General features: G+C 43.6%; 1 protein-coding gene across 1 annotated transcript; it reads left to right on the top strand.

Moving 5' to 3' along the window:
- Positions 1 to 531: 531 nt before the first annotated feature.
- Positions 532 to 23,408, top strand: ERGIC3 (ERGIC and golgi 3). The gene is made up of 13 exons (XM_065754285.1): positions 532 to 634; positions 713 to 783; positions 892 to 979; positions 1,835 to 1,954; positions 3,028 to 3,121; positions 4,137 to 4,302; positions 5,844 to 5,901; positions 15,386 to 15,417; positions 16,032 to 16,128; positions 17,293 to 17,357; positions 20,549 to 20,685; positions 21,622 to 21,677; positions 23,282 to 23,408. Exons 1-13 carry the CDS (start codon positions 547 to 549, stop codon positions 23,359 to 23,361), a joined length of 1,152 nt encoding a protein of 383 aa, XP_065610357.1. The 5' UTR covers positions 532 to 546; the 3' UTR covers positions 23,362 to 23,408.

Below are 23,408 nucleotides of genomic sequence, written 5' to 3'. Positions count from 1 at the left end.
GTGCCTGCTCTCCGTTCAGTCTGTCCTGCGTGGGTAGTTCATTCCCAGCACAGGCTGTGAGGCGACAAACCCTTCCCTGGGTGCTGGTCCCTCCGCCCTGTGCTGGGTGCCAGCCTGCTGCGGGGCAGTGCGGGGCTGCCAGGGAGGAAAGCCAAGGCTCTGACGGAACAGAGCCGGGCAAGGGATGTGAAAAATAAGAAGGGATTCTGCAGGTATGATGGTCAGGAAAGAGAGGCCGAGGAGGAGAGGGTATCCCCGCTAAATGAGAAGGGAGAGCTGGCGCTGCTCTGAGGGAGCCGGGGCTGCTCTGCCTGGAGAAGGCTCCGTGGAGCCCTCAGTGCGGCCTTCAGTACTCAACCAGGAGCGAGACTGACTCTTAACGCAGGCTGGCAGCGACAGGACAAGGGGGCACGGCTTTAAACTAAGAGGGGCGGCTGAGCCCCGCCGCTCCCTGAGCCGCGCGCACTCCGCCGCCCGCGAGCTTCCCGGCTCCGCTGCGAGGGCGGGGCGGCGCCCCGGAAGGCCGCAGTGGTTCCGGGCCGCGCCATGGAGGCGCTGCGGCGGCTGAAGCGGTTCGATGCGTTCCCCAAAACCCTGGAGGACTTTCGGGTGAAGACGTGCGGCGGAGCGCTGGGTGAGCGGCGGGCCGGGGCGGCGCGGGGCGGCGCGGGGCGGGGGCTGACGGCTGACGGCGCTTCTCGTGTCCCGGCAGTGACGGTGGTCAGCGGGCTCATCATGGTGCTGCTGTTCTTCTCGGAGCTGCAGTACTACCTCACCAAGGAGGTGAGTGGCGGCGGGCAGCTCTGCCTGCCGGCTGCCGAGGCGGAGGGGGCGGGGAAAGGGCTCCGCGTTCGCCTCCCGCTGCAGTCGGGCTCGTTGTTTTTTCTCCAGGTCCACCCCGAGCTGTACGTCGACAAGTCGAGGGGAGACAAGCTGAAGATCAACATCGACGTGGTTTTCCCGCACATGCCTTGTGCCTGTGAGTCACGGTAACGCCGCGCTCCGCGATGCGGGCGGGACGTGCCCCGGCTCCGCGCGGTGCCGGAGCTGCTGCGGGCCCGCCCAGGGCTCCAGGTTGGGCGGTATCGCTGTTACAGTTCTTCGGAGCTCGCTGGATGTGGGGCGGCTTTGCTATGGCTCTTGCCCTGCTGTGTGTGTTATCGGAACGGCCGCTGCCCTCCCCTCCTCTCCCCTCTCTCTTCTTCTGCTGCGGTGATTTCTCGGGGTGGTGTGTTGTGCTGTAAATGTGGTGACTCTGACTTTTGGCCACGCGAGGTGGCATTGCTGTGTGCCTGACGCCCACTCGTAGCACAGCAGGAAGGCTGGAGGTGTTGGAAGCCTCTGCTGTTCCCAGCACAGCACCCACTGACGTTGCAGCATGGCAGCTGGTGGTGCTTGGACACCAGCTCAGGGCCACAGCTCCAGATCGTCCTTGTGGAAAAGGGGACGTAAGGAAACGTGCTGCTGCTGGAGCAGGGTGAGAGGGCTGAGGTAGGAGGGCAGTGCTCAGCTTTGAGCGTAACTCCTGCACTGCTGTCTGTGCAGGTGAACTTCCAGGGGGAAGGGTTTGGTTATTTGCCTTTAAGATGTCTACAACGTTGAAAACGGTCGTTCTTTTACGTTAAACTCTGTGCTTGGAACAGTCACTTAGGATGCAGGCGTAGTGTATTACATTTTCTGTAAGTCATTCGGTTCCAACCACGTCTTCATCCAATTTGGGCACATTCTTATTCTCTTTGCTAAAAGATTTTCTTTGGTTGAATGCTTCCTCAAATTGCTACAGGTTGTGATAAATGTGCTTTTATGGTCTGCTTTCCTGGCTTGTTGGTTTCAGATTTGAGCATCGATGCAATGGACGTAGCAGGAGAGCAGCAGCTGGATGTAGAGCACAATCTGTTTAAACAGCGTTTGGACAAAGCTGGCAATCGTGTGACACCAGAGGCTGAGAGACATGGTAATGTGCTGCTTTGTATGAATGGATGCTCTCCTAGTCTCTGTTACTGTGCATTTGTTTTGACTTTCATGGGAACAAGTGACAGCTGAAGAGTGCTTAAACAGCATAAACTCTTAAAGAATTAAGCTAACAGGCCAGATAAACTCCTATTAACACTCGTTGCTTTTGAAAAGTAAATCTTTTCCCAGTCACTCTGTAACTGTGACTGGGGGGCATGGATGGATTTCAGAGTGAAGCTGCTGATGGTTTTTTGCTAGGAGTCGAGCAGCTGTGCTCGCAGAACTTGAGTTTGCTTACATTGTGAAGTGACAGTGGGCCAACAAATGAGACAGTCTGGTTAGAGGAGAGAGCATTTCTCCAGGGACACCCCCAGTGACTCAACCTTTAAGCCTAAACTTACACCTTACTGTGCTTAATTCATGTGTGTTAATACGTATGTGATAAAGTAGTACTAAATAATACTTGGTCACATAAGCTCTCACCTGCATTATTTACAAACTATGGCTTGTTACTGCACTTCAGAACAAACCAGAAATAGTTCTGGGGAAGTGCCACAATCTAACAGCTGTCCTTAATTTTCCTTCTTTCTGAAATGTGAGGTCCTTGTTACCTTACTGTCAGTTAGTGTAGTTCTGTATGTCAGCATAAACTGGATTTATTGATTTGTATCACTGAGGTACAACATCAGATATGATGTTGAAGGACAAAGCTTAGCCAAGAGCTGAATAATGACTGTGTGTGAGGATTACTCTGGTTGTCTGGGCATGTGGTGACAGTGTTCCTACTTACATCAGCTTTTCTGTATTCAGAGATTGGCATTAAAATTTGAAGTGTGGGGATGAAAACAGCTACTCAGTATGCAGTTTTCTCTGTTAAACTGTCTTCATTAAACTCTGTGATTGCAAGTTGATTGATACCAATCACTTGTTTAAATTGTGGCTATAGCAATATAGGTCTTAAATGTAGTACAGCATACCCAAATATTATGCAGTGCTATTTGGAGGCAGGGCAGAACAAGGACCAGACATTGTTTCTAGCCATGCCTCATCATTTGGAATCCTGTTTTGTTTTAGAGCTGGGGAAAGAAGAAGAAAAGGTGTTTGATCCAAATTCTTTGGATGCTGATCGTTGTGAGAGCTGTTACGGGGCAGAGTCAGAAGACATTCGGTAATCTTAGACCTTTCTGTATCTTCTCAGTGCTTGAGGGAATGCTTTTAAGTTATTTTCCTGCTTCTTTTCAAAATGTCTGCCACGTTCTATGCAGAGTTCTGAGAATTGTGAGGAATGTTGCACCGTGTCTTGTGAAGTTATGTATGTATGTGTACATCCATGCTCAAGGCGAACGCTGCACTGCTCACCATCATCTGGGGTGCCTGGGTATAAAACTGGTGGTGGCCCTACCTTCACACTCCTGCTGCAGGCTTTCCATCCTTACATGGGATTCAACTCACACAGACAACAGGTGTAACAGCAGTCATTCGTGCTCCGCATTGCTCTTCCCTGCAGGTTGTTGTAACAGAGGATCCTTGTTTGTGCTGTAGGTTGTGGAGTGCTCTCCAGTCTTATTGTCCATCTGATAGCTTGTTTGTCCCAGCTCTCAAGCAGCACTGTCCCCTGGAGGTGCTTTTTCCATCTTGAGGGGTTTTTCTTCTATTCAGCAAAACATGGAGCCAGTGAAAATAAGTGGTTGTTGCTTGTTTGTTTGCTTTGTTTTCTTTCCTCTGGTGACCAAAATGTTGTTCAGAGGTGGAAAAGTATTGAAGAAAGTGTAATGTTTTGTCCGACTTTGGCAATCATGGCTTAAAAACAGGGGAAAGGAGGAGCAGAAACAGGCAGATGCTTTGTTCACTCAGGGAAACACCAAACTACTCAGAACTGTGGGATCCTAATGGCATTTTTGTAGGAAATCTGTTTCCAAGGAGCGGTGTGACTTTCCAGATGGCCAAAGATCTTTTCTCAGTCTTGAGGATGATTTTGAAGAGACTTGTACCCTTGCTTTAGAAACTCAAAAAAATATATCAGAAACCTTGGTTCCTTCAGAACCATTAGGTCTATGTTCAAGATTTAATTCACAATGTTTGCTTTATCACTTTGGGGAAGAAGTGTCCACCAAGCACCTGAGTCCTGAGCAAAAGCATGTCTTTATTGTGAGAAAGATAAGATGGTACGTGTGCTTTTGCAGGTGTTGTAATACTTGTGATGATGTCAGAGAAGCCTACAGGCGGCGTGGTTGGGCCTTCAAGAACCCAGATACCATCGAGCAATGCAAGAGGGAAGGGTTTAGCCAGAAAATGCAAGAACAGAAGAATGAAGGTTGCCAAGTGTATGGTTTCCTGGAGGTCAACAAGGTGAGAGATGAGCTTTGTTGTATACCTGCAGCATGAGGATGACTGTGAGAAGGCAGGATCTTGGTGTTCTCCTTTTCTAGCCCTAAGTGTTCATGTTCTGTGATACAATAACCCCTGGGCTCGACAGAGTACTTGCAGCTGTAAAGGGTTTCAACAAGGGAGTCAGGAAAAGCAGTGGGAAGGGACTAATCCCGTTTCGTTGTGTGGGCTGTAGAAAGCACACAGGCCTGGGGTAAGTTTGTTTTTTTCTACCATCATGTTAGAAAGTTTCTGCTGAGGCTTCTGGAGGAGAGGTGGCTTCTTCAGGGTTGTGTAGTCCAACCTGCACTTCTGGTCTTAAAGCAGACACTACCAGTGGATGCTGGACGCAATAGTAACCAGTGCTGATCTAGTGCTGAATAAAGTGAAATCTTACCTTCTTTAGAAAGATTGGAAGCAAGAATATTGCAGCTGGTTGCCAAAGCTGAAAGCACTCAGAGAGGAGCTTTTTTAACTGATGTGCAAGATATGCCAGATGGCTGTTCAACTACCTTCTCATTTAAGGGTATCCAAACCTGTAGCTCTTGGACGTGAAGATTCCTAAGCACAGCCCTGGGCTGATCTTTATATCAAAGTATTTGCATTTTTTTTTTATACATCTTTATGTATCCCTCGTGTAAACTGAATTTGTAGGGAGTAAACATTCTGTTTACAAAGGTGGGTACTGTGATTTGGTACCAGGTTGGATAGCAGACTGTTAGGGGACCATTTGTCACAAAACATGATAAGCAGGGAGGACTCGTATGGGAATGCTGGAGATAGCTAGGGGCACGGAGTGGGTGTGACCAGGGAAATTTCTGGTGCTATTGCTTATCCTCATCAGTTAATATTGCTGGAGTATATTAATAAATTAGGTTTGCAGTTAATGTAGCAGGAATTTGCACAGATGCCAAAGTGTAGTGTGCTGTTTGGGACACTGAGAGCTTCCAGGAGAAGCTGCTACAGCTGCTTAAAGTGGCAGTGAGGGCTGGCACATGGTGTCTGTCCCTTACCAAATCCTGGATGTAGTTTTAACAAACTGATAGTACTTTCATTTTTGGAACCAGGTTATTTTCATGGCTGTGTATGTATGGTCACTGTAGTTTATTGTATTTAGTTGGGGGTTTTTTTGTTTGTTTGTTTGCTAGTAATCCTCCTCACTTTCCCTGTGTCACTTCCTCCCCTCATTTTCTGTGCTATCTTCTCATGTCTTCTGGAGCAACAGACAGTTCCGTCCAAAAAAAAAAATTAATTCCTCCTTCTTCCCATTTTTATGTCTACTAAAAATAGTCTGCATGTAACAGTTATTACCCACATCACTAAGCAATTACAGCTTTCAACATGACTGTGCCTGTGACGAACAAGGGAAATAGCTCTTCTCAGAGAGCATCAGCTGGTGGTGTCACCTAGGAAGGCAGCTTGCTTGGTGTATATGCAGATTAAAAATCAAGAGGCAGAAAGCCAGCACCTGTATGGCTGCTTTATGTTCAGAACTTGTAATGAACAATAACTATCTCCTGCAGGTAGCTGGAAATTTTCACTTTGCACCAGGAAAAAGCTTCCAGCAGTCTCATGTACATGGTAAAGTATTTTCTTTTTCTGTTTGTTGTAACCTTTCATTTCTAAGTGTATCTGACCATTGTCTTAAGGTATCTTTGCATTGTGGCTCAAAGGAATAGCAGCACTGCTTCTGTGGGGAGGATATTGAAGTTTTGGTACAAAGTTTTAGGACCATCATGAGCAAACAGAACATGGGTATGGAAAAAGATGGGAGAGATGAGTTCCATAAAACTTCAGTGCTCTGCTCTGCTGTAAACCAAACTCAGCTACGGTGTTAAGCCCAGCACCTGAATATCAGTGTCTCTGGGAGGGATATTTATAGAGTATATCAGGATAATTTGAAAGCAAATCAGAACTTTATTTATTTTAAGTTGTAAAGAGTTTTGTCCTGTATATCTAAATACAAAAGTTCTGGAATAGTAGTGGGGGTTGATTTATGCTTTTTATCTTTAACTGGAATTTGGTCAAAATATATTTCTGGCTTAATGGAATGTTTTTAGTTCCCTTCATAAGGTTTTCAAAGCCTGAAGTTTCTGGTAAAGACTCCACGAAGAGCTTTGAGTTTTAGCTTGATTTTTACCCATCTTACCCTTCATTATAGTGTGACCAGTTCCACTGAGGGGAGAATGCACTTTGAGAATGTGCTCAGGGGGAGAATGCACTTTGTTTGAGTAACTGTCTTTGAAAAAAAAATGAACTAGGCTTTTTTTACAGATTAAATGATGAAGCACTTCTGAGCAAAAGGCTCATCTGCTTTTCTCCATAACATCATTTGTTAAAATTAAATACTTCGCTTCTGGCAGAACTTGCTTTGTGCAATTAAAGTAGTGTAAGAGCTGCAGTGTTCCTGCAGCCAGTATGGACCCACGTGGGGGTGGGGCAGAACTGCTCTCATCATGTATGCAGTGGAAGTCTTGGACGACTGAAGTGAAAAACTGAGGGCCACAGTGGCTGAGCACAGGAAGAGAAAGAAAGGGCTCTGTAGTTACTGCAAACCTTTTGGAGGCCAAGTTGTTCCTGTTTTCAAGAGCAAGGAAAAGGAGTAGCAGGAGAGATGTGTGGCAGGCAGACCTGCCTTCTGGCAATTCTCTCACATCAAATAGTAAAAGAGGCCTCTGGTAGTTTTCTCAATGTGCAGCATACTCAGAGCCTGTTCATTCATAATGTGTTGTTGGTTTTTTTAGTTTACTAGTGTTTTGGGTTTTTTCCTTATCCTGTAATTGCAGATAAAGAACTGTTGTTGGTCAGAGCCTAAGAGAAGTCTGAATATTCTGAACTGTTATTATGAAAACTGTTATCCATGAAAAATAATAATTCCACTATTAGATAGAAAACTGAGATGGCTGACAGTATTTTTGCTGCTCTCTTCCATTCCATACTCTTTTGAACCCAATAGAAAGTAGGAGGGTGGAGACAGAATCAATGCTGTGGGAAGCAGCACTCTGTGCCTCCCGGTGTAGTAACTGTGCTTTTGTTTGATGGTGTTACTCAGTTGCTGAAGCTAGCAGACTGGCTTGTCAGTTTGTTACGCTGACCCTCTCCCCCTTTCTTGAGAATTACTCTCGTTTGATATATCCCTGGATGGGAAGTCTGTATGGGCATCTTCTCAGCAAAATGAAGGTCCTATTCAGAAGTACGTTGTTAATTTGACCATAGAGGTAATTCTGATCTCAGTTTCTGATTTTGCATCGTGTGCTTTCTGTTAATGCTGTCAAAACTGTACCTTCTCTCCTGGTTAGAGGTGAATTGAAATTGCTTTCTTTGGAAGTAGACTAAATAACAAGGGGGTATATAGGACAAACACACACATATACAAAAAAGAACTGGTACAGGATGAGGTATGGCTTGAGTTCTGTTTAGTTATGTTAGCTTGAATTGTGTTTAGCTCAATCTTTGTTCTTTTTTTTTTGCCCTGGGTTAAATGTGGCCCAAAAGAAGCTTCTTTTTTCACAGATATTTGGACTTCCTTTTCCATACACACTTTTCTGTCCTTGCTTGTATTTTTGTTCTTGTAGACTCATAAAAAGACCAAGGTTGGAAGAGACTTACAAGATAATCCAGTCCAGCTGTCCACCTACACCAGTATTTCCTACTAACCCACATCTAAACATTTCTCGAATTCCTCCAGGGTTGGTGACTTCTCCACCTCCCTGGGCAGCTCATTCCAGCACCTGACCACTCTCGGAGAAGAAATTCTTCCTAACATCCAATCTGAATCTTCCCCCAGAGCAACTTGAAGCCATTCCCTCTCACCCCATTGCTGGTTGCATGGAAGAAGAGGCCATCCCCTGCCTCTCCACAACCTCTTCACAGGGAGTTGTAGAGAGCTCATATTACCTGTATTTAGTCCCTAGAAATCATTTGTCAGGAGGAATACTTTTTAGAGCCTTAGGTGAAGTTCAAAGTCATCACTCGCATGTGTGAGGAATCTAGGTTTATAAAACAACAGTGAGCAACCTTGCCCAGAGTTCATCCCATTTGTCAGATACCTAATTTCAATTCTTTGGTTTTGGCTGGTCAGAATTCCTTACATATAGAGAAGATCAAAGGTCCTGTTTTGACTGGGAAAAATGATTGAACTTCCATTAAAGTTTGCAAATACTGCCTAAATATGGCAGCCTAAATTTGGTTACTTTCCTAATCAGGAGAATCCTAAGGAGTCACTGTTGAAATTAAATTAAATTATCTCTTTTTTTTTTTAATATTTTATGAGTGGATAAGCCTCGTAAGCAGACCTTCTTAAAGTGTTAACTGTCTATCAGGTTTCTTTAGTTAGATCCGCTTTGGGCTATTTTGAGTTACTTGCAGTCAGTGTGATGGGTGTTCATGTTTTGAGGCAAGTTTGTATCGAGTAATGGGAATCACAGTTTTGACAGAAGCAGCTGGGGGATCTCATGCTCTTAAGAGACACAAATGTTATAAGGAGTATATAAAAATTATAAGGAAACACCTGCTGAGATATGTTGAAACACTATTTCACTTGTGTTTGTGCTAAGGATTTCTAATAGAAAATCAAGACACTGGCGTCTCACGCTCTCAGAAAAAAATGGTTCTCAGTCGTATAAACGAGAGCCCAGAATTGTCTTGGGTATCTTTGCATTCTGGTCATATTTGTGTCAGAGGACCTCCAGTGGTTTCCTGGTAATCTTTGAGCAGTGTTTGATGTTTGAAGAGTTCTCTCTGTCTCCATGTGCTGTTCACGTACCTGAAGGAACTGGAAGCACTGAAAATGCTGAAAAACAAAAACTGTGTTTAAAAAAGTTTGTTCACTCTGAAGAAGAGTTGTTCACTCTGTTACTTTGTCTTGTTTGTTTGTTTTGCTTTGTTTCTGCCCACGTGAATGTTAAATCCAGGTGAGATTATTTCACTTCACTTACTGTTGTTTGCATGGATGCTTTTCTGTGCTTGTATGTAATCTCCTTTTCCTTTTCTTTTGATGCTGATTCCATATTTGTTTATATGTATCCAACCTAAATGTATTCTGCACAGTCAAATACAACTTTGCTTTCTGCTTGGTTTCTCATAATCCCAGGCCGTGAGGTATGATGTAATTTGAAAACTGAAGGATAGTGTGTTTCTGTCCTTACTCAGCTGCTAAGAAATGTCAGGCTTTGCCGGGTTAGTGCAGGCTTTGTCCATCCATACTCACGTTTTTGGTATACCTAATTGTAAGATTCTGAAATGGAGAATGTTTGACTGCTGTTGCATCTGTAGAAGGTAGGCTTCTGCTGTTCTTCCCCTCTTGGTTCATGAGTAAGGAGATGTTCTGTTCCTTTCAGCTGACTGTTGGAGGCTGTGCGTTTTGTTGCTGGGCTATTTGTGCTGCATAGATTTTGTTCATGTCTTAGCTTTCATCACTGTTATATGCTTTAGCATATGTTCCTGTTCATTCTTCATCTCAGCTCATAGAGACTGTTTCTAGAAGAATTTCCTAGTGCCTTTGTGTCATCTGTAGTGGATAATTACCTTTTAGCTAGTCTGTAAACGTACTGCTTATGCTTCTTGGGCAGGTGCTTTGTCTGTCTTTCTTTCCAATGCTGTGTTCCCCAAGAAGCTGAGCTGAAACTTCAGGAGTTTGCTTTTGAAGCAAGGAGTGACACAATTACTGGAGGCTTTGAAAACTGTCTGCTTGGAAGCTGCACTGTGGTGCTCCAACATCAGTGTCAGAGAAAACCCCTCCACTCCTGAACATCGTCCTAATGGTTTTGTCTTATTCCTCAGCAACTGTGGTCCAGTTGTTCTGAGACACCCCAGGTTGTTAGGAGCAGGACTGAAAGAAGTTGTGAGGAGGATTAAAGTGCTTCCAAGCAGACTTTTTTGCACCAAAACTTGGTAGTCCTGACTCACTTTTGTCAAGGAAAACAGTGATATCTGCAGTCTTCTTTTCCCACTTGTTCATTGGCACTGGCTGAGATAAGGTTTGTTTCACTGTTGTCTCCTTCGTAGGCTTTGAATCTTAAACTGGAATTTTTGTGTCCAGTTTATGTAGGATACTTAATATTTGGGAAAAGTTCTCTTTTCACTTGTGCCTTTGTAAGGACAGCCTCCAGCATCAGCTGTACCTGTTCATGATCCTGCATTTCAAAGCTGCTTTCTTTGCAGCAGCTCACACCTTTCCTCAAAGAATGTTTTCTATCTTGTTGGAAACAAAAGAAAAAAGAATAGTTAAATATTTAAATGACCTAGTCTTAACGTCCTGAACAGCTATCTCCTGCTTCAGATATGGAGCTTTGCAGTGAGCTTCCAGCATGGGGGATCTTCCTTGGTGGTGATCCTGGTACCATTTCCTTCCTTCTTGCTCTATTCCTTCTAATCAGGAGGAAGCTGGGGCTTCTCATTCATCCTTCAGATTGTCTGTGAACCGTTCTGTTGCAGGGATGTGATCGTCACTGTTATCTAGGGAAAGCATCACCCATCATGCTATATTGACGGCCAGAGAGATTTTCTTGAAATATATCATTTGATTTCCTCAGATGTCTAAAAAAACACTGATGTTGATGACTACATTCAGAGTATTGTCTCCATGACACGTGTCCTATGACTGTGATAATTTCTGTGAATGAAAGCAGTTATGAATGTGATCCAGATTTTGTGCTTTCATTACACCCTATGTGGTCAACTGAAGGAAAGAAGTTCTCTTTGAAGGCACTTTTGTGATTACCACTTGTTTTCCTTGGTGTAAAGGATACCAGGACCTCAGCTGAACACCAAGAATTTTGGAAAACGAAGTGGGAACTGAAACCATCGTCAGTGAATTTCAGCATGAGGATAGAAATCCTCTGGTTGATCACCAGTACGCTATTCCTAACTTCTCTTCCAAAGTAATGGCTGCTGGAGAATTAATAGTTTTCATCCCCAGACTGAATATCGGAGGCTGAGATTATTATTTCATCCTCGGAATCGCTAAGGACTTCTCTTTTTGCATTGGTAAACTCCGGTTAGTGTTTGGTTGCCTTGGTGCTGAGAGACTCAAGTCTCGCCCATCTGTAGATGGACCGAGTGTTTCCAAATGACACTGACTCTGGTTTGGAGACTACAAAAGACTACAAAAGTACAAATGGCATTTCCATTTGCCACTGTTGTCCAGTGTACACTTGTTGGGAGGGCCTGAGGTTTGTCGAGCAGCGTTCTTGAGGCTCTCCATACCTTCCATGCCCCTCCATAGCAAAATCTGTGCTGTGGTAGGAGCACTACCAGCAGTGTAACGTTTGGCAGAGAGGGGTAGGAGTTATGTGAAGGATTCAGAGACCTGTCTCCGTGCTGGTATGAATCTGAGTTATTGGTTAATCGTACTAAATGTGAGTATACATGTGAATGGTCTCTTGAAACAGCAGCAACAACAAAAAAGGTTACTTAACCAAAATTAGTAAGCTTTGAGATGTGCAGTCCAAGCACGCGTTTCCCCTGTCTTTCCTGGTATTCACCTTTTGGGATCTTGCAACTGAATGGACAAAAATGTTGTGAATGTAAACCTTGACTACACCTGGATGGCTTTGGTTGTGGTCCAAAAGCCTTTCCTTTACCCTGAGGACTTGAAAGACTGAGAAATCTAAATACAAGCAGCAGTGCTGTCTGGCATGCTACTTTAGAGCATGTTTTAAGAAATTTGGACGTGCTGCTGATTTTTTCTTTTTGGTGACTATTTCCTGCATTTTTGTTTCTCTGTTACTTTTAAAATGATTGCTAGTCCCTATATGAGGCCTTTGGATAGCTGTGGAGTCTTTTTACGTAGCCTAGCAAGTGCACCAGCAAAGCTGTTCTGCTTCTACTCTTTGGTACAGGTTTTAAATGCTGTTGTGTCTGAATCTCTGCTTTTCATTGTAAAGATCTGAATATTTCTCTTTTCTCTCCCACTCTGCTCATCTCTGCAGTGCACGCTGTTGAGAGTAAGTGTTACTATATCTACATACTACAGTACTAACCTGATTTCTGTTATTTGCTGTGACCATAAATCTCCTTTGGGAGGAGCTGTAGATCTAGGCTGGGATTTGAGAAGATTTCCTGAAAGCTAAAAGGAGACCCATCCCGGGCCATTCATCTCTGGTAATTGAGGTCACCAGATGGGAAAGTTTGAGAGTCTTTGTCTGACATTATTTTAATATGTCAGTGTTAGAGATAAGATATTGGTAGTTGTTCTGTGCAGGTGATATAATCAAGGGGCACGCGGTGACGAGTCGGAAGGAATTCTGCCTTTTGAAGTCATATGGGATAATTCTCTTGTTTAATCTCACTTGTACAACAGGCTGGAGAATTGCTCTTGGGAATTCATTCACCAAGCCTTCTAATCTCAGAATGCTCAGTAGAAGATTTGAAAGCCACTGGACTTTTCTGAGGGTGAGAGAGTCCTGGCGATTGCAGGTTGAGATGGATGTTTCCATTCAGTAGTAACATCTGGTGGAGGGCTCAGGACCTGTGCTCTGCTCCCTCCCTCTGCCACGTGCAACGCATTCTGTGCTGCTCCCTGCCAGCTCCCTGTCAGTGTCCCTTCACACCACAGTCCCATTCTGCTCATGTATGGGCTTTTTCTCCCAGAAAATTCATCCCCAGCATGAAAATTGCTCTCCCTCATTTTGGAGCACTGCTCTAGGTAGCTGTGTCTTGAGCTTTTTGCAATTTGAATACATTTATTGGCAGAGCCCTCAGTGGCAGTGAGCGTTACTAACCTGGCAAAGGGCAGAGCTCTGTGCTTGTGCAGGTCAGAAACGTGAGATGGGGAGAACTCTTCAGGCAGGCAGCAGTCTTAGAAGCGTGTTACCAAAGCAGTGAAGAAAAGCAGGTTTTATAAAAACGCACAGACTACTTGAAAAACCTAAGATCTCTTACAGGCTTCTTATTTTATATAGCTAAGCACTTAGCCACAATTACAGAAGGGAAAAAACGTGCTTGTATTTCAGTAGAAATAAATCTCTAGCCCTAGCTAACACTCTCTTAAGAATTTCTCTTCTGTTTCCTTGTTCTGTTTCTTCTCTAAGCACACTAAATAGCTTTTGTTAAGCAAACTCTGATTAGCTGAATATTTATCTCCAGCCTAAACTGTGTCCATTTAGCACAGTGCTTGGTGATCAAAGATGAATAAATGTATTGCCTGGTGGCAGACTGGTTTGGAAGCCAAGCTGATGAACTGTACTTTTTCACAGTTATAAAACCTATGCCATAAATGATTTATAAAAGCACCTAGCCAGTGTTTGATCTGTGTAAAGCATTACAACAGAGTGCTACGGGGAAGTTTGATTTGGAAAAGTCCTAACTGTCAACATGGATCGTGCACGACGTAAGCCTGGTGTAACAGGTTAGTGAGCTTCACTTGCCTCTGGTGTTCCACTATAGCTGGAAGTTTGTCATCCTCACTGGTACTCAGCTCCCACCTTAAGTGCTATCGAATGTGGCTGTCAGAGCCGATGAACGTGGAACTGTAGCTGCAGAGCTGAGGGCAGGAGCACCCCTGTCCCTCCCTGTGCTGGCAGCCTGTGTGCAGCCCTGTGGTGAGCTGTGTGCTGAAGCTGATCTGGCTGAAAGAGTGTGCTCAGCCCAGTGGTGCTTGTTTTGGTCTGTTGTGCTCTCTGATGTGGTTCTTGACCACAGGGAGAGCGGGAGGGGGACGAGCCATAAAGAGGAAGGTGAGAGGTGAGGACCTTTGGCATTGGCTTGAGTTGAACTGCAGGTTCAGCACGGGCAGGATCTGTGCAGAGCTCAGTCACTGACTGAAGAAGAGCTGCTGCTGGCAGTGCAGATGGCAGCGACGCCTAACGCTCACTGACAGCTAGAGCACTTAGCTCAGCTTAGTTGCACAATACTACAGCATTAAACAGCGTATTGCTGGGAATCAGAAAGGATGTAATACTGAGGACACTTCCCTGTTCCTTCCTTTCTCTACCCACTATTTCATATGTATTTCCAAACATTTGCTTGGATGTTTTTTTGCTTGGTTTTGGGTTTTAAGCCAAAGGAGTTCTTTGATCCAGCTGCTAGCACAGACACAGAAGTGATGCTAATGGCAGGGATAGGTCTGCACGTTTGTCAGGAAGACCTCATGGAATATAGAATCACCGAGGTTGGAAAAGACCTCCAAGATCATCTTGTCCAACTATCCACCTACCACCAGAATTCTGAGACTCGTGCTGCTCTGAGCTCTCTGTAATGCAAAACCATTGCCTTAATTCCAATGGCTGCAGCCTTGGTTTCTAAGCACTGAGAACTTTGGCTGTGAAATGCAGAGTTCTCCCTAGACTGGTGCTGTGGGTGGAAGAAGACTATAGTTCAGGCACAGCATTTCTGTTTCTGACTGTATGGTCTCTGCTTTGCACATATGTATCTTTGTTTTAGTAAGGGTTTTATGGAAATACAAGCAAAACTTATATTGTTTAATTGAAAGATGTTGTTAGGAAAATAATGAGTTCACAGTGTTCTCATTAAGTAAAACTTTGTTTTGAGGTAGTTTCAGTCAGTTCTTTAGCTTTGCAGCTTTTCTTATGCTACATGCCATTGTCAGAAACTGTCTGAGGGCAGCATTCTTTCATTATGATTATTATTCCTTCATTAATAACGCAGCAGTTGGTGATCTGACTATATTAGCTCAGAAGATGGAGCAACTTTGGATAAACCTGGTAGGAGCACCCCTGAAATCTAGTTGTGTTTCCGTCCTGACACTGTTGCTTCTTTCTGGCATTACAGAAAGCCAGAGAGAAGTAGCCATGAAGATCAAGTTAAGGTTGAGGTAACAGTGACATTTTCCTTGCTTGACCTCAGGAATTCGTTTTTGCCATATGTGAAGAATATGTTCAGGTAATAGCTGAGTAGATCTTCAGTTACTTTCTTCCACTCCAGCAGTGAGTAGGTCATCTATGATAGGACTTGAAGCAGTTTTATTTGTTACATGTCCAACTGCAAGCGAGAGAGAAACCCAGGTTATTTTTTTTTGCCATTTTAATCAGTAATAGCAAAAATACGGTAAACAGGTACGCTCTGATACTGTAGTCTGAACTGTTAAACTGTTTTTCTTTTACAGTTCATGACCTCCAGAGCTTCGGACTTGATAACGTAAGTGTTTCCAAGATAACTTCCCAATTTCTTCAGTGTTTTCCTTGTGTATTTCCCTACAGTTGCCATGCTGGGACCTTAGTGTGCTGGTCTCAAGTGGCTTCAGGCTGTTTGCACCTAGGCACAGTATGGGACCTACTTTCAGGCAGGCTGTACAGTGTGTTCTGGGACATCTTTGTGTTGCCTGGCAAACCTGTTGCTCTTCCTAAGTCTGCCTTAGTTTTTAATTCTGCTGAACCTGTTGGAATTTACTTGTCCTCTGAGGAAAGCAGATGGTGGCCATACCAATGGCAGCTGACAGATTTTTTTTCTTCTATGCCAGAGAAGGGAGTGGGTGGGAGAGCTTGCTGTGTGGATGCAAGGGAGTGACACAAGGATTTGGGGATTTGGGTAGAAAAAGGAGAAATTCCACATCTTGGGATCTTCCATGAGTTTTGTTGTTTTGTTTTTGTCTTTTTTTAAAGGAAGAGCAGATGCTTTGGAGTTTACTGTTAAGAAACAGAGGGCCTGCCAGAGTAACACTCAGAAAAAATGTTCCAAATGTGAACATGAGGCCCCTTGCTTTGCCCCTAGGATGCTGTGCATTGTTTGAGATGTCAGCATTTCTGTTTCAGATCAATATGACGCACTATATCAAACATCTCTCATTTGGAAGGGATTATCCAGGCATTGTGAACCCTCTGGATGGGACAGATGTCACTGCACAGCAAGGTAAGAGCCAACTGAGAGAAATCTTTTTAAGAGTCAGTATTAAAGACAGTTGGAAGAGAAAAAGAGTGAGTTTCTCATTCTTAAACAAGAGCCCTGGCAGCATTGCATAAGACTCAGACCTCTCCACTCTGTGCTCTTTCTCAGACGTACACTTCCATTCATCTGGAACAAATCATCTCATGTGTTTTGCTCTGATTCTGTGATCTTTCTGAAAGATCTTTCTTTTCAGGGTTAATAGAATAGGAGGTACAGTACGTTATTATTAAATGCCTACATCACATGGGGAGAATTCTGCCTGGCTAATGTGTGCAATAAGAGATAGCCAGAAGCTGTAGGGTACAGAAAAAATGGATAAAAGAGCACTGGGGAGTCTGTGTGACCCTGTTCTACCAAATGGTAGCAGCCACTGAGTTGAAATATTGCTCATCTTTGCTAGGTAGCTCTTGCTTGCTGGCTTAGGAAGGAAGGGGTGGTTCTCTCCTCATGCTGCTGCTGCTCAAACTGTGATTTTGGTTCATTCACACAAACCTGCCTTATATGCCTTTGCAGAGATCATTTACGTTATTTAGACTTCCTGCAGTGTCTTTATGGGTATTTAGGGTGTTGTCATGCACTAAAGCTTAGAGACATTGGTGGTTTGGTTCAAGGACTGTTATCGTACCTACATCTGTTCTTTTCATTTTTTCATGATGTATTTTAATTGTTGTGTCCAAATTGCTTAAACTGAAGTAGGGAAAAATGAAAAGGTGTCACAGGGCTGTTATTTTTCTGTGAAGTAACAGGCTCTGAGAGGGAGCCCACAGCCAGTTGCTAAAATTCTCTGTATGCTAAAGCTTTCCATGCAGGGCATCAGCTGAACAGCAGGTGGATTTCTGAGCAATTACTGGCACTGAAGATGTAGGCAAAGGAGATTGCAGTAAAAATATATGTTTATTGATATGATATTATACCTCAGAATTACTTCTGTAGAAATGCATGAGTAATATTCTTCTCTGAGGAATTTCAGAGAAAATTGGTTTTCAAAGTGACTTCTACATTCAATTTTTCTTAAGAGAACAGTTATTAAGGATATGAGCAAAAACGATTGACTGACCCATCAGGGAAACTCTCTAGCTCTTCTCAATTGATCACAGTTATTAATTGTGTGTCTGTTTTTGCTCCCAGCTTCCATGATGTTTCAGTATTTTGTCAAAGTGGTCCCTACGGTTTATATGAAAGTAGATGGTGAAGTAAGTACCTTTTTTCTCCCTATTGCTTTGGCTTGTTATAAAATCAGCAGTCCACTGTTGTCATGGCTTTTCTTGTTTCACTGTGCTCACACAGGAAATGAGGTCATGTTATTGTATATATATGTGTATATTTCACACTGCCTGCACCATAAGAGGTGAAGCAGCCTCAGCTGATAGTCACCCCCGTTTTGCACACTGCAACATGGGATGGGATCCAGCAGTGTTCTGTGTGACATTGTATTTCTCTTCTCCTGTTTTATTTTTTGTGTATTTTTGTTTGCTTATTCCAAACATATATGTTTTAAGAGTCAACTCTCTCATCTCCGTGAGATCTCTACAAGAGTAATTTGGTAGGGTTAATCAGCATTTCACAGATCTGAAACTTGCCTCTTAGGGTTTTTTCTACTTTAGTCATAGCAGCTAATGCACTAATCATGATCTGGAACAAGCAAAAGCCTTTGAATTTAGTCCTTGTTCTGACTGTAGCTATGATTGGCCTCTGGTGGAAGCAAGACAAATTGATCAAACTTCCTTCCAATAGCGACCTCAGCAGAAACAAATTTTTGTGGTGTAATCTTATCTGTAGTGTTACTGCAGTGTCTCCACCAGATCTCCACCTCCACCCACCTAATTCAAAGAAACCACACCATTTGCATCACATTGCCTCATGCATCCTTGTATGCCTGCCCATAAGTCCAAACACCAAGGAGCAAATATTATTTGGAGAATAACCTAATATGAGCCTGTCTCTGGTTTAAAGGTTCCTCCTTTACCTTTCAGAAGAGGGTGACTAGATTTCCAGCCCCATTTTCAGAATATGTTCTTTTAGAATGAGCAAGATTCTCTAAGTGAGATGAAGATGCTGAGAACAGAGACAAATGTGTGCTGTTTTTAACCCAGCTGAGACAGCAGAAAGAACTCTGATTTCTTTCATCCATTTGGAAGATTTGTTTGGGTTGCCATTATTTTCTGCAGGGGATCTTGGTTGCTATGAAAGGTCTCTTCTTAAAAAGATCAAACAGATGAAAAAAATATCAGTTATCAAGATCTAGGCCACTCCATAGTCTTAGGGCAGCAGAATGATGGAAATCACACTTGCAAAGGGAACACCAAGAGAGGGAGCAGTTCTGCCATGGTGTAGACTTCACTGCTGGTTAATTAATAACTGTGATCTGTGAAATGCTGATACCCAGTGTGCTTATTTACACTGTGAGGTAGAGGCAGAGATGCCACGTGCCCCTGTTCTTCTGTGCACATTCACATACAAAATGACTTAGCTCCCCACCCGAATCCCAGGTTTTGGTTCTCTGTCTCCTGTCTATGGTATGTGCCCAGCTTTGCTTGACCTTGGAGCCAGTTTTCTCTTAGGTGAAACCCATGTGTGGTTCTGGGGCTTGTTCAGTACAAGGACTGATCTGCACATGGATTAAACTGTGCCAGAGTTTGACTCCCTCATCCTACACAGTCTTACAACACTACAAACCTTACAGCAATGGGAGGCTCCTCTGACCTTCTCAGGAAGCCAGAATACTGCATGTCAACCTTCATGTTGAGTGAGGCTTTTGAAATTGAATTCACTGGCAAATTATTAGTTATGTCAGGGGCTGCATAGGAGCCACATAGTCACAGGAGATGCACTGCAGATATTCAATCGAAGCTATCCTAAGCAGTGTAGGCAGAGCAGTGCAATAGGATCTGTTGGAAACGCAGATATAGGTTGTGTTTCCTCATCTGCTCTACAGGTTGAATCTGTTCTGTGATAAACCCTTAATGTACCATTCTTTCTTAGATACCATGCCTTTCTTGGGCCTATCTTCTTTTTTTTTTTTTTTTTTTTTTCTTCCTGGGAGATGGATGGAAATAAGTTGCCATGTGGTAGTATTGGGAGAACCCTCAGATCATGTTTGAAACTCATTCTGCTTGGATCCAGGTCAGCTGTGCAGTTTCTGTGAATGAAATTTTTCAGGTACAAAGGACAGTACGTTTTGAGCCCTCAGCTTATAGCTGTCTCCCAGTATACCATGGCTTATGATTCTTTGATGATGAAATCTCATGAATTGAGCTGTCATTCACTTGTCAAAGGATGAGTTCTGTCAAAGTAATTGCTTTTTATTCTCCAGGAAAGGAATCCATGCAGACCATGATGTTTATACTTAAGTACCTATGGCTCAAACCTATGGCCAAGCATACACCACAGTCTGTTCTATGTATTCAGTACTTGCAACCCCAAAATGTAGAATTTTATAAAGAAACTGGATAGCCTCTTTTTCATCTAGAATTTTGTTTGTGTCAGCTTATTAGAGATAATACAGCACAATTTCGTTTCATAGAAACCCAGTTTATTTGCTGTAACAGGACCAGTATGAACAACCTGTAGAAGAATCACAGAGCACAGGAGAACACCTTAGAGTCATTTTTGATTAGTACAAAGATGGGCCGTCTTTGTTCTTCTGCAGCTCTGAAGCTTTATTATGTTTATGTATTCATTCTTTCATTTTTTCTCTCTCTTGAATGTATACAGCCTTCTCAAGCCACAGATTGTGTAATATTCTTCCCACATTCCATTTACACCTCACAGAGCGGTGTCTGAATATTCATTTCTAGCTATTTCTGCAGAAGCTCAATTGCTAATGGCAGACCTCTCAGGATTCAATGTTGTCTTCTAATGGAGTGAGAATTTTTTGTTGTGTCACATGGGAGCTCTTAGAGGACCCCAGAAGGTGGTAGTTCTGGTGCTCATGGACTTGAAGCTGAAAGGAACAGCATGAGCTAGAAAGTTAGGCCAGTAGGCTTAGGAGTTCAAACAGGCCAGTGCTGCAGGGGTCTAACTTGTCCCAGACTGCACATCAGTGCTGTTTCCTGAAGTTTGCTTAGGTGGCCAGTGAGTTGGCAGAGGAAGACATCTTATGCCAATTACTTCCCAGCACAGGCCAAAGCAGTCCAGCCTAAGGACTGATGCATAGCTCATTCTTTTAACTCAGTCATTTAAACGTGGCTTTAACTGATATTGGGTAGTAAAATTCGATCTAATTCTGATGGTGCTGGTTATGACTCTTACAACTGTGGCAACTGTCATGACCCTACAAGAGGGGGGCATGGCAACACTGATGTGGTCCACTGAGCTCATATTTTTAGTAGCTTTCTGTATTCCTTGTTAACAAAATGATGCTTGCTGCTTATGCTTCCTCCAGGTGGTAAGAACTAACCAGTTTTCAGTTACACGACATGAGAAAATAGCCAACGGGCTGATAGGAGACCAGGGTCTGCCTGGTGTGTTTGTGCTGTATGAACTATCACCCATGATGGTGAAGCTGACAGAGAAACACAGGTAAAAGTCATTTCAGTGTATTTCATTCACCTTGCATTGATTTTTGTCATTTTGCGTAGCTTAAAACACAACTGCAGATGCCTGAGAGTCATCCAAACTCCTCTGCTGTCAGCAGAGAGAATGGGGCACTCCCAGATGCAGTTCCTTTCTCTCTGAAAATGATGGGATCTGGGATTCCCCCATACTGCCTGGAATTATTTGATATGGTATCAGGATAGAGAAGTGCAGAAGTCTGCTATGACAGTACTCAGTTCAGTCTGATTTCCTCGAAGTCTTTTTTTAATGGGAAGACTAATTTTATAGAGCAAAGCCAATATAGATACAAATGCAATTTACCATTTCACTATCTGGGAACATCTCACCAACATCTGTGGTGGCACCCACTCTGATCCAGCTTTTGTGCTTACTGCATTTTCAGCGTGCTGTAGTCAGCGTGGAACCTGTCCTTCCAGGTTCTCATTTAATTATAGGCTTGGAGATAGAAGGGACTGTAGCTGTCAGATCCTTTGGGATCATAATGAGGCACAGCTTTATTCTGTGCCTTGTAATGTATTATTATGTGCTTAGGGATTTTTTTCTCATACAGCAGCCTAATGTGCATTCTGTCTGAGCAGAAGCGGCTGAAAACTTAGGGATGAAAAGCCTGTTTTTTAGGGTTTGTAAGTTCAGTACGTGCCTCCTGGGCCTGCCGCTGAGCTCGTTAAAGTGCACTGAATGCAGTGGTGCTTCTCAGTAACAAGTCTGTGATGAACTCCATCCTGCAGTCATTGGGGGTTGTTTAATTGTAAAATCTGTTGTCAGTTACTAATATTTATATAATGCATACTTACAGTTAATGTTATGTTAATTATTAATTTGTTTGTATTGATTGCTACTTGTCTGTCATACTGATATCTGAGCTGATGATGGTTTCTCAAATTGTTTGCCTCGTTCCAGACCCTTCACACACTTTCTCACAGGAGTTTGTGCCATTGTTGGTGGCATATTCACAGGTACTGAACCATTAATCCTTTTTCTCTCTGATTATTTGCTGTCTTGCTCTTTCTGATGTCTGCATAGTTGGTTATAAATCCTTGTTTGCTGGGGAAAGGTGACTTCAGCCTTCAGGAAGTGATACTGATGTTCTGCAGAGCTGTGGGAGTATTTCATTTTGGTGCTCTGGGAGGCATTTTGTTTTCAAACAATGCAGTCTTTCATATACCATTCAGATGTTTTTGTATTGTTTTTCTGGCCAGCTTGGATCTGGAATCATACAGTTTATTTTGTGCTGAACTGAAGCCCATAAAATCTCTGAAGTCCCCATGGGCAGAGCCATCTCAGGGGTCACAGACTGTGTTCCCAGACACAAGAACTCCAGTGAATGTTCTTCAGGGCCTAAAAGCAGCCCTCACAGCTCCTGGGTCCCCTAAGGGGAGGAGATCATGCAGAGCCATTTGTGTCTCTGGATTTCACCATCAGTGTTTGCTTCAGGAATAGCATTTACTCGGCTCCATGTGCATGACAGTGCCCAGCCTTGTTCTCCAGCTGCTAACCCGGTGTGCCCTGAAACATGCTCAGAGGCATTCACGTGGAGGTCGGAGCCACAGATCTTGCTGGAGCCGAGAAGCTCTGTAGGAGTCCAGCCATTGTATATTATATCCCTGTTTTCCATTGTACCTACATCTGCTACCTCACCTGAGATATCACAGCACGTGGGTAACCTGATACTGAGGCTTCTGTCTATTAGGATTTGTCTGCAACGTGTCCATTTTTATGGGTAACTCAGGCAAAGGCTTTTAAAAATGATTATGACAAATGCAAGTGTCCTCTATCAGGGACTGGGACTGACAAGCCAGCTCGTGGTGTCTGCTGCCATACTCCATGGTCAGACTGTACATGCTAGAGGACAGATCAAATCAGCTGTCTGACAGCATTTTTGTAACAGCATCGAGTTGGTTTCACAAGTATTTTGGTGTTACAAGTTACAGGGTGTTAGCATACCAGATAGCAAGATTCCATCTTCTACAGTAATAGAAATAATAATAGTATTAAAATGTCTGTGCTTACGTAGGGCTCAGTAACCACTTACATTAATAGGTTCCTTCAGTGTCCTGCTGGGAGAGATTTGGAGTAAACACTGCTGTCTCCTATGAAGGGTATCCATAAAGGGCAGCATGTGTTTCCTCAGGTAGAGTAGGTTACAGTGAAAAGAGCAAAAGGGAAGCACTCCCTTGCCAAGCTGGGTCAGGGCAGTAGAATAACACAGTTCTCAGAATCAGCTTCCTCTGCAGACTATCGCAGAATCTCAGAGTCACAGAACTGTAGGTGTTGGAAGGGACCTCTAGAGATCATCTAGTCCTTCTGTCAGCAAATGTGACTCAGCTTTGTCTCACCTTTTATTCTTTGAGAGGTCATTTTCAGGAGAACCATGGTCGCCTCTGCCCCTGCAGGCTGGATCTTGTCTCTCCTAATGAGATGGGGACCTGGGTCCTCTGAGCAGCAGCAGCAGCTGCTTTCTGTCTGGGGGAGCTGGAATTGCTGCTGACAGAAGGATTTGTTTTTTCTTTCTGTATTTGTATTTGAGGCCCATTTGGTTTGATCTTGTGTTTCCTTCTAGTTGCAGGATTCATCGACTCCCTGATTTATCACTCAGCACGTGCCATCCAGAAGAAAATCGAGCTTGGGAAGGCAATATAAACAATGACCTCAGCACACACACACACACACACACACACACACACAAA

The sequence above is a fragment of the Cyrtonyx montezumae genome, unplaced genomic scaffold, assembly GCF_038088225.1.
Source record: "Cyrtonyx montezumae isolate F1298 unplaced genomic scaffold, pur_monq_1.0 scaffold_9, whole genome shotgun sequence".
NCBI classification, from domain to species: Eukaryota; Metazoa; Chordata; class Aves; order Galliformes; family Odontophoridae; genus Cyrtonyx; species Cyrtonyx montezumae.
This window is presented reverse-complemented; position numbering and strand designations above follow the sequence as displayed.

What these genes read in the sequence shown, in the direction of transcription:
- ERGIC3 (XM_065754285.1), top strand. Translation starts at nt 547, where the DNA reads ATGGAGGCGCTGCGGCGGCTGAAGCGGTTCGATGCGTTCCCCAAAACC. An exon ending in GCAGAGTCAGAAGACATTCG is followed by an intron (nt 3,122 to 4,136) that starts GTAATCTTAGAC and finishes GTGCTTTTGCAG; the next exon opens with GTGTTGTAATACTTGTGATG. An exon ending in AGATGTCACTGCACAGCAAG is followed by an intron (nt 16,129 to 17,292) that starts GTAAGAGCCAAC and finishes TTTTGCTCCCAG; the next exon opens with CTTCCATGATGTTTCAGTAT.